The 13598-nt window shown below is 37.0% G+C and overlaps 1 protein-coding gene across 9 annotated transcripts in view; it reads right to left on the reverse strand.

Annotated features, from left to right (window-relative positions):
* PCCA (propionyl-CoA carboxylase alpha subunit) overlaps nucleotides 1-13598 on the reverse strand; it is a 270716-nt gene that overhangs the window by 139388 nt on the left and 117730 nt on the right. For all 9 annotated transcript variants that reach the window (XM_040706028.2, XM_416970.8, XM_046913872.1 and 6 more), the window contains 4 exons: nucleotides 8481-8624; nucleotides 6944-7018; nucleotides 1620-1688; nucleotides 850-925 (listed from right to left, as the gene is read on the reverse strand). In XM_040706028.2, coding sequence (XP_040561962.1) covers nucleotides 850-925; nucleotides 1620-1688; nucleotides 6944-7018; nucleotides 8481-8624 — 364 coding nt within the window. The remainder of the gene's footprint in view (nucleotides 1-849; nucleotides 926-1619; nucleotides 1689-6943; nucleotides 7019-8480; nucleotides 8625-13598) is intronic.

Raw genomic sequence — 13598 nt, forward strand, 5'->3', positions numbered from 1 at the left:
TAGTAGTTGCCTTCCCTTCTATCCTGGTTCTCCTAAGTATACTGACTAGCAATGAAAAAAAAACCCTCTTTCAGACACCACAGCTAAAAGGAAAAGTGAAGATCTTTACCACATTACAGTTGCCTTCTCTACTTATCCCCAGGATAAGAAAGAATAAAAAATCCAATTTTTCTCTCTATTTTGAGTTTTCCTTCTTTACTTTTTTTTTTTTTTCCATAAGACAGAGAGGAAGATGTAAAGATTTCTCCCACACAAACCCCAACTTCCCTTTTTAAAACTTCAAACAAGCTAAAGTGGTCATGGTTGATTCACTCCTGCTGCTTGGGAAAGCTGAAAGAGCATCTACTGCTTCTAGGCAGTCACCGACCAAGAGCTGAAACACATTTTACTTATCAGTGTACATCTCTATTTACCCAAACATAAACAACTACGTTGAAAATAAGAAAATATATATATATATAGTCAAATACTGAACTGTGATAATATTTTTACTGTAGTCTGTGTATTAAACTGCTATAAAGCAGCAACTACTTTTAATTCCCTACAGCACAGAGGCCCTTTCTTTCCCCCCACTATGCAATACAAAAATTACATGCCACCATCTTCTCAAATCTCATTGAGGAAATAATTCAAATATTTACCTCTAACCATTTATCTCATAAAGCAAAAACAATGGAGAAAAAATGAAGTCTTTAGCGCTGATCTATCTTCTCAGCTTAATTAACACAAGCTTTTCCTGTTTTCATTTGCACTTACGAAGTGGGAATTTTACTCAATTTGCTAATTACTACATTTTCAAGCTGTTTTGTTGAAGTAGATCACACTAGGAACCCAAATTTCTGTAGTTACCTCGAATTACGTAATTGTCTAAAGCCTCCTCCATTCTTCTCAATGCTTCAGCTCTATTAGAGCCATACGTAATCAGCTAAAAAACAAAAGGCATTTAAGTTAACTAAAAATAGAATGTTTGTCTCCAGAATCTGCAAAGCATTTAAAATGAACACAGTTTGTAAAACTGCAATCTCAAAAACATTTCTAGCCCATTACTGGATCTATGTTTCAGAGGCTCTCTAAAACATCAAGAGAAAACTAAGATCTCAATCCATTTGATGAAAGAAGGCCAATCACTTTCAGTTCAAACAAAACTGGGTGTGTGAAAGGATTCTCTCTTTTTCAGGTGCATTGAAAATTAGAGCAGAGATTGAGTTGAGTGAACACCCCAACCAACTTTCAAGACTTATTCGACAAATGAACTCTGACTATATTGTTTATAGTTTAACTTTACCAACAATTACTGATGAATATGAACTAGTACCAAGAGAGTACTTTCAACCATTTATTTCACTGCTTCTTTTCAGAAGCCAGAACAACTAAAATAACAGTTCTGGTTAGGATACATTAAAAGAATATACTGGTTTCTGCTTGAAATCCTTTTAATAATCAGAAACAGCAAGATAAATAATTATTGCGTCAATATATAAACAAAATTTTGTTGAATCTTCCTCTATTACGTATTTTTCTTTATTCCTTTCATATTTCCTCAAGGCATATTTCCTTATCGATCTGTGTATAAAATCAGCATTTCATACCTTAAGGATATTAAAAAATAATCAACTCACTTTTGAGATCATAGGATCATAGTAAATGCTGATATCACTTCCTTGTTCTATGCCACTGTCAACACGTACCTTCAGAAAACAAAACAAAACAAACAAACAAAAAAAAACTTCAATATGCAATAAAATATATCCGGTAGGCCTAAAACATAATATTCATAGAATCAAAGAATCATAGAATTGCTCAAGTTGGAAAAGACCTTCAAGATCAGCAAGTCCAACTGCAACCTAACCATGCTACCCTAACTCTTTAATCAGGAGAAGAGGAGGCTGAGGGGAAACCTTACTGCTCTCTTCCAACATTCATGAAGCTCATCGTGTACATTTTTCTCTTGAAGAACTAGGATAATAACTTGTTTTCAGAGAAGTTGAAGAAGGGGAAGGGAGCCTTTTTCTCCACCAGGAAAAATACCTTTAAGTCATTCTTTCCTTTAAAAGAAACATAAATGTAATCTGCATCTGAGAGTCAAAATTCTCGTTTGTTCTCCTTAGAAAGCACAGTAAAAATGTTAAATTTGGTTTAAAGATTTAGGTTGTGTTACACACTTTCAACCTCAACTCACAACGCGTCCAACTCTGATTTAATCACTGTAATAAGATAGTCGTAATTATTCTTCTGACTGACACCTGGCATGAAGGACGCCCCTTAAAATCACACCCTTTCTGCATCTATACGTAATCACATTCCACACGTTTCACGACAGCCCTTCTGAAGGTTCCAGTGGGAATACAACTCAGGAGCATTCAGCAGGAACTTTGGAGCTCTGCTTATCAGCTCTATAGGAATACCGATCCTGTGGTTTTCATGTCTGTAACACTTTCCTTTTCTGCCTCGCCCTCTTGACTGTAAACCATTGTGTTTTCTGTTGCTGCTGTTCCCCCGAGGCGTTAATGTTTACACAGCTTTTTCCATGGCTTTGCTTTGTAAGGACACAGCCCCAATTAAATCTCTGATTCTGCAATATTCACGGAAAAAAATAACACAAGTTCAAAAATCCCTTTTGAAGAGGCCGATTGCTGTTAACCAGCCAACAAGTTACTCAGTATAATGGTGATTCTTGTTTTCATCTCTCAGTTTGATTTCATCACTGTAGCAATGAGGTTAGCCATATAAAACTGTTTAAATGAGCAATTTCTAGGGAAGAAATATTTATTAAATTGCTGCTTTTGAGCACTGGAATCTGAAATATTTTTAAAATACTAATCAAAATAACTCAAGAGCAGTAAATGCATTCTGGGGATCACAATGATGGAGGACTCTAATCAAAGCTGTTTAAACAGCAGGGCTCTGATATACTGCATTGTAAAGGGGATGGCGAAGAGGGTCCTGGAATCTCACTTAAATCTTCACCTGTGGGAAGGAACCTTTGCAATAAACAGCAGCTCAGCTGTCTGCAGCAAGGCAGAAAAAGGTCAACGCAACGGCTGCTAGGCCTTTAATATTTTAATTTAGGCGATTATCAAGGGACCACATGTAGAACCTCTTGTCTACAAAATCCACATGAGGGCATGATGATGACTTTATTATCCAAATGACATAAAAGACACCCTAGCAGGTGTACTCGTCTTTTTCAGTAAAAATACACTGATTGGATTTTATGAGGTTTAATTAAAGAAGTGTATTTATGAATTTGTATGTTTTTATGTTTATGTTCAGATTTACATATTCATTGCATATTTACATTTCTGTAGTATATTTATTTATATTGTAAAGGCAGTACCACTTCCATAGCATTCGTACTGCATCTTACCCGAATGTGTTTTATTTACATTTAACTAGGCTTCCCACTACCCATATCAGGTGTTTAACATTACCTACTGATGAGAAGTAGCTCAGACACGTCATTATTACAGATAAAATAAGCAGCTTAAGTCTCAACTCTCTTTGTAGCTTCTACACCATCCACCCTCACAGGATGCTTGCTTAAATGTAAAAATTCAAACAAAAAGAATCCATCTACTCAATCTGTGATCTAGTATAAACCTCCCCCCTTATGTAACTTTTCTGAATGCATGATGATCATATATAAGACATGAAGCTATGGCATTCACACTCCACACATAAATGAATTATAATGTGACTTTTGTCTCTAAAGTAACACAAGTGTTGATAGTGCTTAACATATACACTTACATGCACGTAAGTATTTATATACGAACATCATATTCTGACAAAGAGAAAAAAAAATCTATGAAAATAGCATCATTCCCACTCATAGTAAAGCAGGCTAGTCAGGTCTTGAAATCAACGTAAAGCTTCTGAAGGTACTGACTACATGGCTCCACCTGCTCTATGTTTCTGTTCATATACAACATATGTACTGCTAAACAATCCACACTTTTTATTAAGTACAATATTCTGAAAAGGGAAAAATTACAGAGGGAATTTAAAAATCTTCAAAAAATACTGTAGAATTTCAAGAAATCTCTTCTGTAGGAGTTTAATTTTCATAAAATAAACTCAGGGTGACTAAAAACAATGACAGCAAAAAAAGAAATGCATTTACCATCTTCAATTCTCCCTGCAGTGGTTAAATTTTCAGAGCCCAGTAAATGTAGATGATTTTATAAACTATATGGTGTGACAAAACTCAATGAATATTAGATGAAAAAGAAACCATAACTCAACAGATATTTACTATAAAGTCCCTAAGTAGATAGATAATAGCAATACCTTTTAGACCTTCAGCATTTACTTCTGCTTGGCATACTTCCTTTCTTTTATTCAGCATTGAAAATATCAAAGAGAAGCTACAGTTCAAAATCTTACTGTACTCCACAGCAAATTGGTATTACAACCCCAAACACTTTCATTGCTGTTGAACTATCATTATGTGTTGTTATGCTATGACAACAGCAAACTAAAAGAAAAAAAAACCTTTAAGTGGGGGAAAAGCCCAATTTACATGTCAGTCCTGCAATGAACTATTAGCGCATCAAACTCCACTCACCTACAGGTATAGATTTCTAGTATTTTCCAGTTCTTAACTGTACAAGTCTAACAGTTTTTGTCTTTCTGTTCAAGTGGTAAAAGAATGGATGGCTGGTCATATTGCCAAAGAGCAATGCTGGAGCTCTTGAGGTATGGCAGCAGTTTTTCCATGGTGGGCAAGAGCATTAAATATGTATGCTCACAATTACAATGATATGAGGTTTTGTGGTTACCCATCTTAAGATTCATTATCAATGATGAAAAATTGACGTTCCCTTGTACCACGCTGTATGAAAATTACAGAATATACGAGACAAAAAGAATCAGTAGAGTATTATCTACAGGTAAGAAAACACCTCACATATCCATGCATGGCAGCTCCTCCAACTTGAGAAACTGTCAAATACGGCATGCAGCCCATCACAGCCAACTTTACAAAATTAGAAGAAATGAACTGAAAATGCTACAAATCTGAGCTGATTTCCAAATCCAACTTTTGACAACTCTAAAATCTAAAATGTAAAAAACAAACACTGTGGCACAATGTAAAGAACTTTTTTTGGTAGTATTCATTTTGTTCTTCACGGCGTGACATTCTCAGGAGAGAAATTAGTTCAACAGTGGCAGGAAACATGTATTAAGATACCAAACCATGAGTGTCCAAATAAAAATAGCAGTTCTATTTTTAATAACACAGAAGTAGTGAACAGAAAGAACAGCCCAGACGCTCCATATAAGCTCCTCAAACCACTGCTCTGAAGCCTCCAGTGTAATTAAAATTTCTTTCTTCAGTACCACGACGGACCACGTGAAGCGATCAGGCATCTCCCACCCTTCATTTTCAATTCACCTCTCCCCCTAAGCACAACTCCCAGCCCACCCTGTCTACCTGACAAGTGACAGCCCAATCTGATTAAATGCTTGCAAGGGAGGGGACTTGTGGGCCTCCATGACAGGCCAAAAGTGATCACCATGGAGATACATAATTACAGCTGTCAACGCGTCTACTGTCCTGCTGGCATCAATTTGATTGCTCCCAGCAATAATGATAGACAAAGCTTAGTGTGCACTCTCCTGCACCCAATCACTTTATCTATTCTGTGGTCCATTTAGCTGACATGCAACATTCGCACAAGCAAATAACAGCAGTAAGCAGAACATTTAAGGCATTTTAATTGTTTTTTCTTTGTATGGATGGCTCACAAGCGCAAATGTTATTACATAAAACTCCTGCTGCAGCATTAATTGAAGAAAGATTTGGTGGGACAAAGACCGTAGGGGGTATAGTTTGTCCATTATCACTTGTACTTTCAACAGGTCTCACGTTTGGAAAATTGCAAATTGCAAAAACTTGCAAGGGCAAAATGTTTGACATCCTGTTAACTATTACAACATGGTGAAAACTTCTAACAACTGCTGGAGTATTCATTATAAATTCTTATTAAATACACTCTGTTTCATTTAAAAAAAGAAGTTTAGATACATCCAATGATACCTTTTCCCTTCATCTCCTCTTTAAGATCACATAATGCTTTTTAGTTCTTTACAATTTTTTTCTGCTTCCAGGCTTTGAACACAGCATGAAGCCTTAAAGACCAGAAAGGGTCAGGTCCCCTCAGAAAGTACATGGGCAAAAACAATTTAAGAAGCAAAATAAATCATATATCCAATAACATCTCTACATTTAAGATTTCTCCTGTAATCTTCCACTATTTTCCGTGCAAGCAATCAGACTGAATAATCGTATTCACAGATGGTACAGCCTTGCAATTCCACTGATAGTGTCATATATATATATGTACTTATGACTTAGAGTCCCTTGATTTTACAGAAATGTCATGCCCTTGTTCTTTTCAAGTATCAGAAAACACAATTTATTAGACAGCTATTCCATATATATAGACAGCATCTTGAAAAGTGTAATAATCTGCATATAATAAACTGAAGCAAATTTGCTCTTCAAAATCTGTAATGTTAAGCAGAAAGCACTGACAGTTTCTCACTGATGTCTTTAGTTCTTGGTCATCAAAGAGTTTACTCTGCATTTGACTCAGCGTTGAACTGTCTCATTATTTTCACTTAAGCTGTGTTTGAAAAACTTAAGCTCAAAGTTATAGAACGTAGTAAAATATTTCAACACATACTGGTTTCCTGTTATACCTAAACTGAGTACATCCAAAAGCCAGCTTGGAAGCATACACTTTCAAACTCATCTGTAAGTAGCACAAGTAAGTATTGCCATGACCCTCCCCCTCCCCACCCTCTCCACCCCAGCCCCCCCAAATGCTAAAGACAGATCCTAATTTACAAAGTTACTGAGTACTTACATCCCTTGTCTATAAAAATGAGACCCTCAACACTCAGTATCTATGAAAATCAGAACCAAGTTACTTACACTTGGCACATGCAACGGCTCCTGATATTGAGATAGTTTACCAATGGATGGCAGGCCAAAAGATTTGTAGGGGTCCTGAAATAAAATTCAACATGAGAATGTATTAAGCTTTTACAGATGTGGAGAAAATGATGTTAAATAGCTTGAAGTCTAACAGAAACCACGGTTGGAATAGCTTTGCTTTCCTCCCCAGAATTACTTGCGTTGAACTACACTTCTTCAAACCCTGTGACACAAAATAAAGAAGTGGAAGCATGTACGTTCTCTTGCACTGCAGTCAAAACAGTAGGAAAAAAAGTGCTCTGCACATGGCTACATTGCGCCACCAAAACTTTCAAAAACCACATCTTCATTTACTGCATTGTGCTTTGGAAGAAGGATGGGAAAGTATGTAGAGAAGGAGTGGCGTTGAGAAAAAAGTTTAAGGAAAAAAATCCAAAGATAAAAAGAGCAGTCGGGAATTCAACTATCACTGGAAATCAAACTGACCTTCACATCTGTGGAAACCACCTACATAATGCAACACTAATACAAATTTAGTAATATAGCAAATAAGTGTATGGATTCTACGAACAACCAATCTCATGACAAAGTATTAAGATCCATTATTTGAATTCCCTCATAATTATAAATATGCTGAGCAAAAAGAAAGCCCAAGCATCAGTTACTCCAGGGTGAAGCCTATGCATACTCAGAAGAGCTTCCGTGCCAATAACATTAGAAATATTGATCCTTTATCAAAACAATTCACATAATTTTTAACCAGTAGAGCAAGTTGAAGATTATGGGTACGTCACAAAGAGAAAGAAAGAAAAAAATTAAAAAGCCTAGGGCCATAAATCAGCAATAGTTACATGAGGAAAAAAGAATATCTCAGGAGGCTGGATTATATTTGAAAAGTACAGTTGTCTAAAAAGTTCTTAAAACAAAATGAAAGCTGAGTGTCATTTTTTAAATGAGCTTATCTTGATTCGGATACCATGAAGAATTGTCCTAAACATGCTTGAAAATACATTTTATTTTTTAGAAAGCTTTTTTTAAGATGAGAGAGGCAGTTTTTCCTATGAAGAACTGTGATTTCAGCAGACACAACTTGCTTCTTCAACAGCCCATTAAAATGTTTTGGAACAACAACAAAAATTCTTTAAACCACTGAATTATTTCAATGGTCATTTTAGTTTCAAGTACATAAGAAATTGGGAAGTTCTAGTTGACTGTACCAAACAATACAAATTCTGCATTATTAATTGCGAACAGAATATATAGCAAATGTTCTTCAAAACAAACCTTAGCTATCATTTACCGTTTTTTATTTTGATTTGGGGGGAAAAAAAAAAAAGGTATGTAAAAAATACACACCACATTTTGAATTAAGAAATAAAACCTCTACAAACACTCATTAACCATTTGTGTTGCATGCTCTAAATCACACCTTTCGTATGACAATCCTTGACTTCACCTTGGTCTCTATCCCCACCTGGTTATTACTACTCTGCAATTCTACCACCTACCCTCCTCCCCATTACCACTCATTTACCTCAGCATAAACTCGACATTCAACCGCCCAGCCGTTGATGGGAATATCAGCTTGTTTGTGCCTGAGAGGGTAACCCTTAGCAACACGGATCATTTCTTGGACCAAGTCCAGGCCGGTAATGCATTCTGTGACGGGATGTTCAACCTGCAAGGTCAAGAACTGTCAGTCAGTAGGTAACAAAAACAACCAAAGAAATCCCTCTCCATAAGCAAACACACAAACAAGAAATTGAACCAGGCAAGGAACACATTCCCATCTTGGTATTTCCTCTCCATCTCCCAAAAAACATATTTGACAAGCTCCCTGCAACCTTCTTTGTAGAGAAACACCAAAAAGTAAAATAATTAGCAGATTACAATAACTAGGAGAAACACACAAAAGGAGAAACAACTATGAGGTTTTTTTCATTTATTTTACAAACTCAAAGCACCTGGTGATGATAAAGTGGTTTTTCTTTGCTTAGAAGCTTTTCCTGTTCAATTTTGTTTTGAAGAGACTAGCACATTAGCCCCAGATATATTTTAGCCGAGAATCTCAAAGAAGCTGATAATCAACCCATTCTGCTACACTTAACACGGCACGTCCAGGAGCTGCTTACAATTTGCCACAGAACTCGCCTACCCTAAATCTCACCCATTCGCCTGCTTTCACTAACCTGTCCTGACAAGCAACCAGATTAGCGTAATCTTACATCAGCGCAGTGTAGCAGAAATGAGCAGATGGATCCTTCAATTTTTTTCCCCCTCCAGACTTATCTGTTTAGTGCTTAGCATGCACAATAGCTGGGCTGGACCAACAGAGTCACTCTGTTCTCTCAGCAAATTGCTGCTAACGGCTTTGGGTGATGCTGCCATGGGAATACCCGTCGCTCACGCTAAACAACGCATGTGCGTACAAGCATGCACACATGTGGGCGCACATGCATGTACACACCTTCTTCTTTGAAATGTGAATGGATAGGAATGAATACATTAACATGAGAAAAAAATCTTTAACCACTGTATTCACTGTGTTCAAGAAACATCTGGACGCTGTACAGAGGGACATGGCTTAGTGGGGAATATGGGTGGTAGGTGGATGGTTGGACTGCATGATTTTGGAGGTCTTTTCCAATCCTGGTGATTCTGTGATTCTGTGTACAGTTAAAAAAAATAAATAAAAAATAAAAATCAAAGCAGCAACAGCGTGCAGGGCACACCAGATAGACAATGCAACTCATGCTATAAGCATGTTCTTCACACAAAGACAGATTTAAGACTTTCCACATAAAAATCATGACCTGCTATTTTCGTTATGAAACGGTACTCCAAGAGCCTTAACAAAATGCACTTCACAATGGTTTCTCTATCATGTGATGCAGTACTGCATACACTCTGTGACACAGGAAAAGGTCAGTGAACAAACCACATGTCTTTCTTCCTTCAAGTACACTCAAATAAGGAAAATATTTAGTCATTATAATAATTTGTGACTAATCGGAACAAGTAGATGCTTTGGTCTTTAAGAAAAAGGCCTTGTAAAAATAAACAGATGGCATCCATAATTAGCCCTGTGTGTGCTGTGAGTTTGTTTAGAGTTTCAACAACATTTTAAGACGTTTTGACATAATTTTAATGACAAATCATCACTGAAGCAAGGACTTATTCTTTGAAGGATAAAAGTAACATTGGAATGAGAATCTGATTATACAGTTTGAGGATGCACATTTGGGATTCAAACTTGATTCTACCTAACACGATACTCTCCAGCATGAGAAGTTTAATAACAGTACTTGGAGAATCTATGAAACACCTCCATGTCTACCCTGCAGTGTTAAATTGAAGCAATTCTATTTCTATTAAAACTAAGTTTTAATACAAAGTTACTCACCACACATGAATAATCTGAACAACAGAACTTACTCTCTTACCTTGGAAATTAAGTTTTAAAAAATTACCTCAGAGTTTACAATGCCTCTGGAATTCTAATGTCAAAAATAATTAAAATACAAATGCTTCTTTTTTACAAAGACATTTATCTGCATTATTCAGCTATACTGTCATTTTTCTTGGATTACAATTGGCATTCCAGATTCAATAGCTTCATTGTTGTTTTCAGCTTTATTGCTGATGATCAAAATAGGACGGAATGTTTCTGGAAAGAAAAATATTTGTGTTGTTTGGTTCTTATGACTCACAAACATTTATTTAATCCCTTCTTCAATAAAGATCTTTGACTTGGTCAATATTTTCCTCTGTTTCTTCAAAATACTCCCTTTGTGTCTGCACAGAAAACAGCATTCAGAAAATATGACAAGCAAAATTTTTTGAGGTCTTTTTGAGGGTGGAGAGAAGTTGTTCTGCTCTCTTACAGGACTGTTCTTAGGACTAATGCTGTTTAGGGATAACATAGACAGAACCAACCATATCACTAATTCGGTAGTACAAAACATATTTTAAATGCTTTTCCATATACATTAAGAGCAACAGATCACCTAGATGGAGTCGAAAATAATTTTAACCTTGAAATGCTAGTTGACTTTTTTGTAACTTTTATCTTTCACTGAGGTGCTCAGCTCAAATTGCACTTGTTTTAGCATTTGCAGTTTTCTTTCAGCACGGGTAGGGAGGGAAGGAGGGAGTCAGTATTTTTAGCATTGTACAGAATACTCTGGTTTATAGCACAAAAGGACATTAAGAAAGCAGTAATGACAAATCCTGGCTAAACAAGCACCCTGCAAGGTTCTGGAGGTCCAAGAATCCTCCCACGGAGAGATACTTGCAGGATCTGAAATTAAAGATCTCAGTGTTATAAAAGGCAAGGAAGGATGGGGGTAGAAGAAGTAAAGAAATTAGATCCCTCTTTTCCCAAAACATAAAACAAAGACTTCATCATTCCCTGCTTAGGAAAGTTCTAGAATGATCACTGCAGTTATTTAGCCAAGGTAACCATTGTATCTGCTTTTCAATTGCTATTAGAAATGAGGCTTTAAATGTTTTCCTCTCTCATTTCTCAGTCTCCTACTTTAGGTGTTATTCTTGTTTAGCTTGCCTATTTTATTTTCTCCTATTAATTTTATTCTATGCCTCCTCCCCAACAACATTCACTGCCATTTTATGGAAGCTAAATCAAGAATTACTTTAAAGAGATGAATGCAAGTATGCTCCTAACCAGAGCTGAATCACACTCAACAGACCAACTCTTTTAGCTGTGGGTCATGCTCAGATTTCATAGTCGGCTGAGCCAAGGTCTTGCCAGTGCAACCGTAGTCATTAAGGTAAGAATCGATGGTGGTATGGCTGTATGATAGTGGGTAAATTCACACATTATCTCTGTCCTTATCAAAAAGGGCAAAACCAGACATGTCTGCAGCAAGCAATCTACAGATCATAGCTACATCAAAGCATCTTTCCCTATTAGCAACACAACAAGGAGAAAAATTGATCAGCGATAACTCTTAATGCAGTTATCTGCAAAAGCATCACCTTAGCTAGCAATTCTTTTACATATGCCAAGTCCAGTCACAAACAAGCACAGCAAGATGTTGCTATCTCAGCACCTGTAAGCAAGGCCTACATCTCAAAAAATCTCATATTCCCACCTTTAGTGTGACCCACATAGATACAGTTCTCTGACAAATGTCTGAAAAACTTTATGTTCCTGCTTCTAAATCCATACAGCCATAACTTATGTCAAGCAACACCCATAGGGGGGTAAAGGAAATGTTTCCCTTCATACGGGATGTGCTCTTTCTCAGACACCACACAGCAATCCCTTCCCTGTAAGCACAAGCGGTTTTGTTCCCCTCATCTTCCAGTCCACACACCACAAGGTACTGGCAGCACTGGTGACCAAGTCTGTCAGAAAATAATAACGAAATCCCAATTCATAGATAATGAAATAGGTGCAAAAAAAGCCAGGGGAACCTGTCAACATGGCAGTGCAACTAGCAACAGATCCCAGTACAGTACGGAAGTGCTGCTAATTCTTGCCCTATTCTGTGACTGCCGGCAGTCTTACAGCTTTATGCCGGGGTTCATCCTCAGTTACAAAAACAGTCATGTAATGCTTACAAACAGTTCAAGCTAAGAGGTAAATTAGCAGTGGCTAATTCAGGGGAATTATTAATTCCCCTTATATTCAGGGGAATACTTTCAGAGTACAATTTTTTCTCACAACCGGTAAGGTACTCAGGTCTAATAGCAAACCCTTAAGGGTATTCTCACAGGTTGCACTCTCGTTCCTGCATGCACAAGGAATCAGCTTACTCACACATCAGTTGGAGCATTCAAACAGACCACAGAGGCCAAGAAAATCCAAGTTTCAGTAGCTTAAATCTACAGCCCACGCCATCCCTACCCCACTACTGTAAACCTCTGGATGGTATCATATGCTCCTTTACATTCAAATAAATAATCTAAAAGCTAACTTTCAACATTCACCAGCTTCCAGGAAACATAATTCACCTGGAAACCCAGGGGCTTTTCTTCTGCTCCAAATCCAGTATCAATTAACCCAAACCCAGCAACTTACAGATGCTCCTCAGCCCCTGTTATTTCAACGAGCCTCTTTTCTATTTTGGAAAAGTGAACAGCAACAGAGATGCACACATGTTCTCCTATTCAGGCATGCCAGCTTTCTGACTGCTATGAACAAGAGCACTCTGGGGTCACATCATCTTTCTGCAAAGTAGTTCCTCCACAGTAGTTCACAACAGCACATGCATGTGGGAATTTCAGGTACATGTTAAGAAAAACAGATTTTCAGAAAGGTTGCTGAAGAACTGACAAGGCTTAGCTTGATGAAAACACACAGGAAAGAACACAGAAATGCATAACAGAAGTCCCACGTTGCCATTTTGTATAAACAGTAGACAATATGCATTGCTGTTTACATTCTGATTGATTACTATTTGATCAAAGAAACAAGCACAACCAGAACTACAAAATCATCTGATTTGTACTGAGATGCTCAGGCAGACTTCTGAGTTTAGTCGCAGAAATAAAAGCTAGGGCAGAGATATTTGGTACTAAGTAGGTGTTGTGGTTGGTTTGTTGTTGTTGTTGTTTTTTATGACAGTATAAGCTTTGAAAAAAAAATTATTTCTTCACACAAAATTATCTTCCAGTAATCACAGAT

This window comes from Gallus gallus, chromosome 1, assembly GCF_016699485.2.
Source record: "Gallus gallus isolate bGalGal1 chromosome 1, bGalGal1.mat.broiler.GRCg7b, whole genome shotgun sequence".
Lineage (NCBI taxonomy): Eukaryota > Metazoa > Chordata > Aves > Galliformes > Phasianidae > Gallus > Gallus gallus.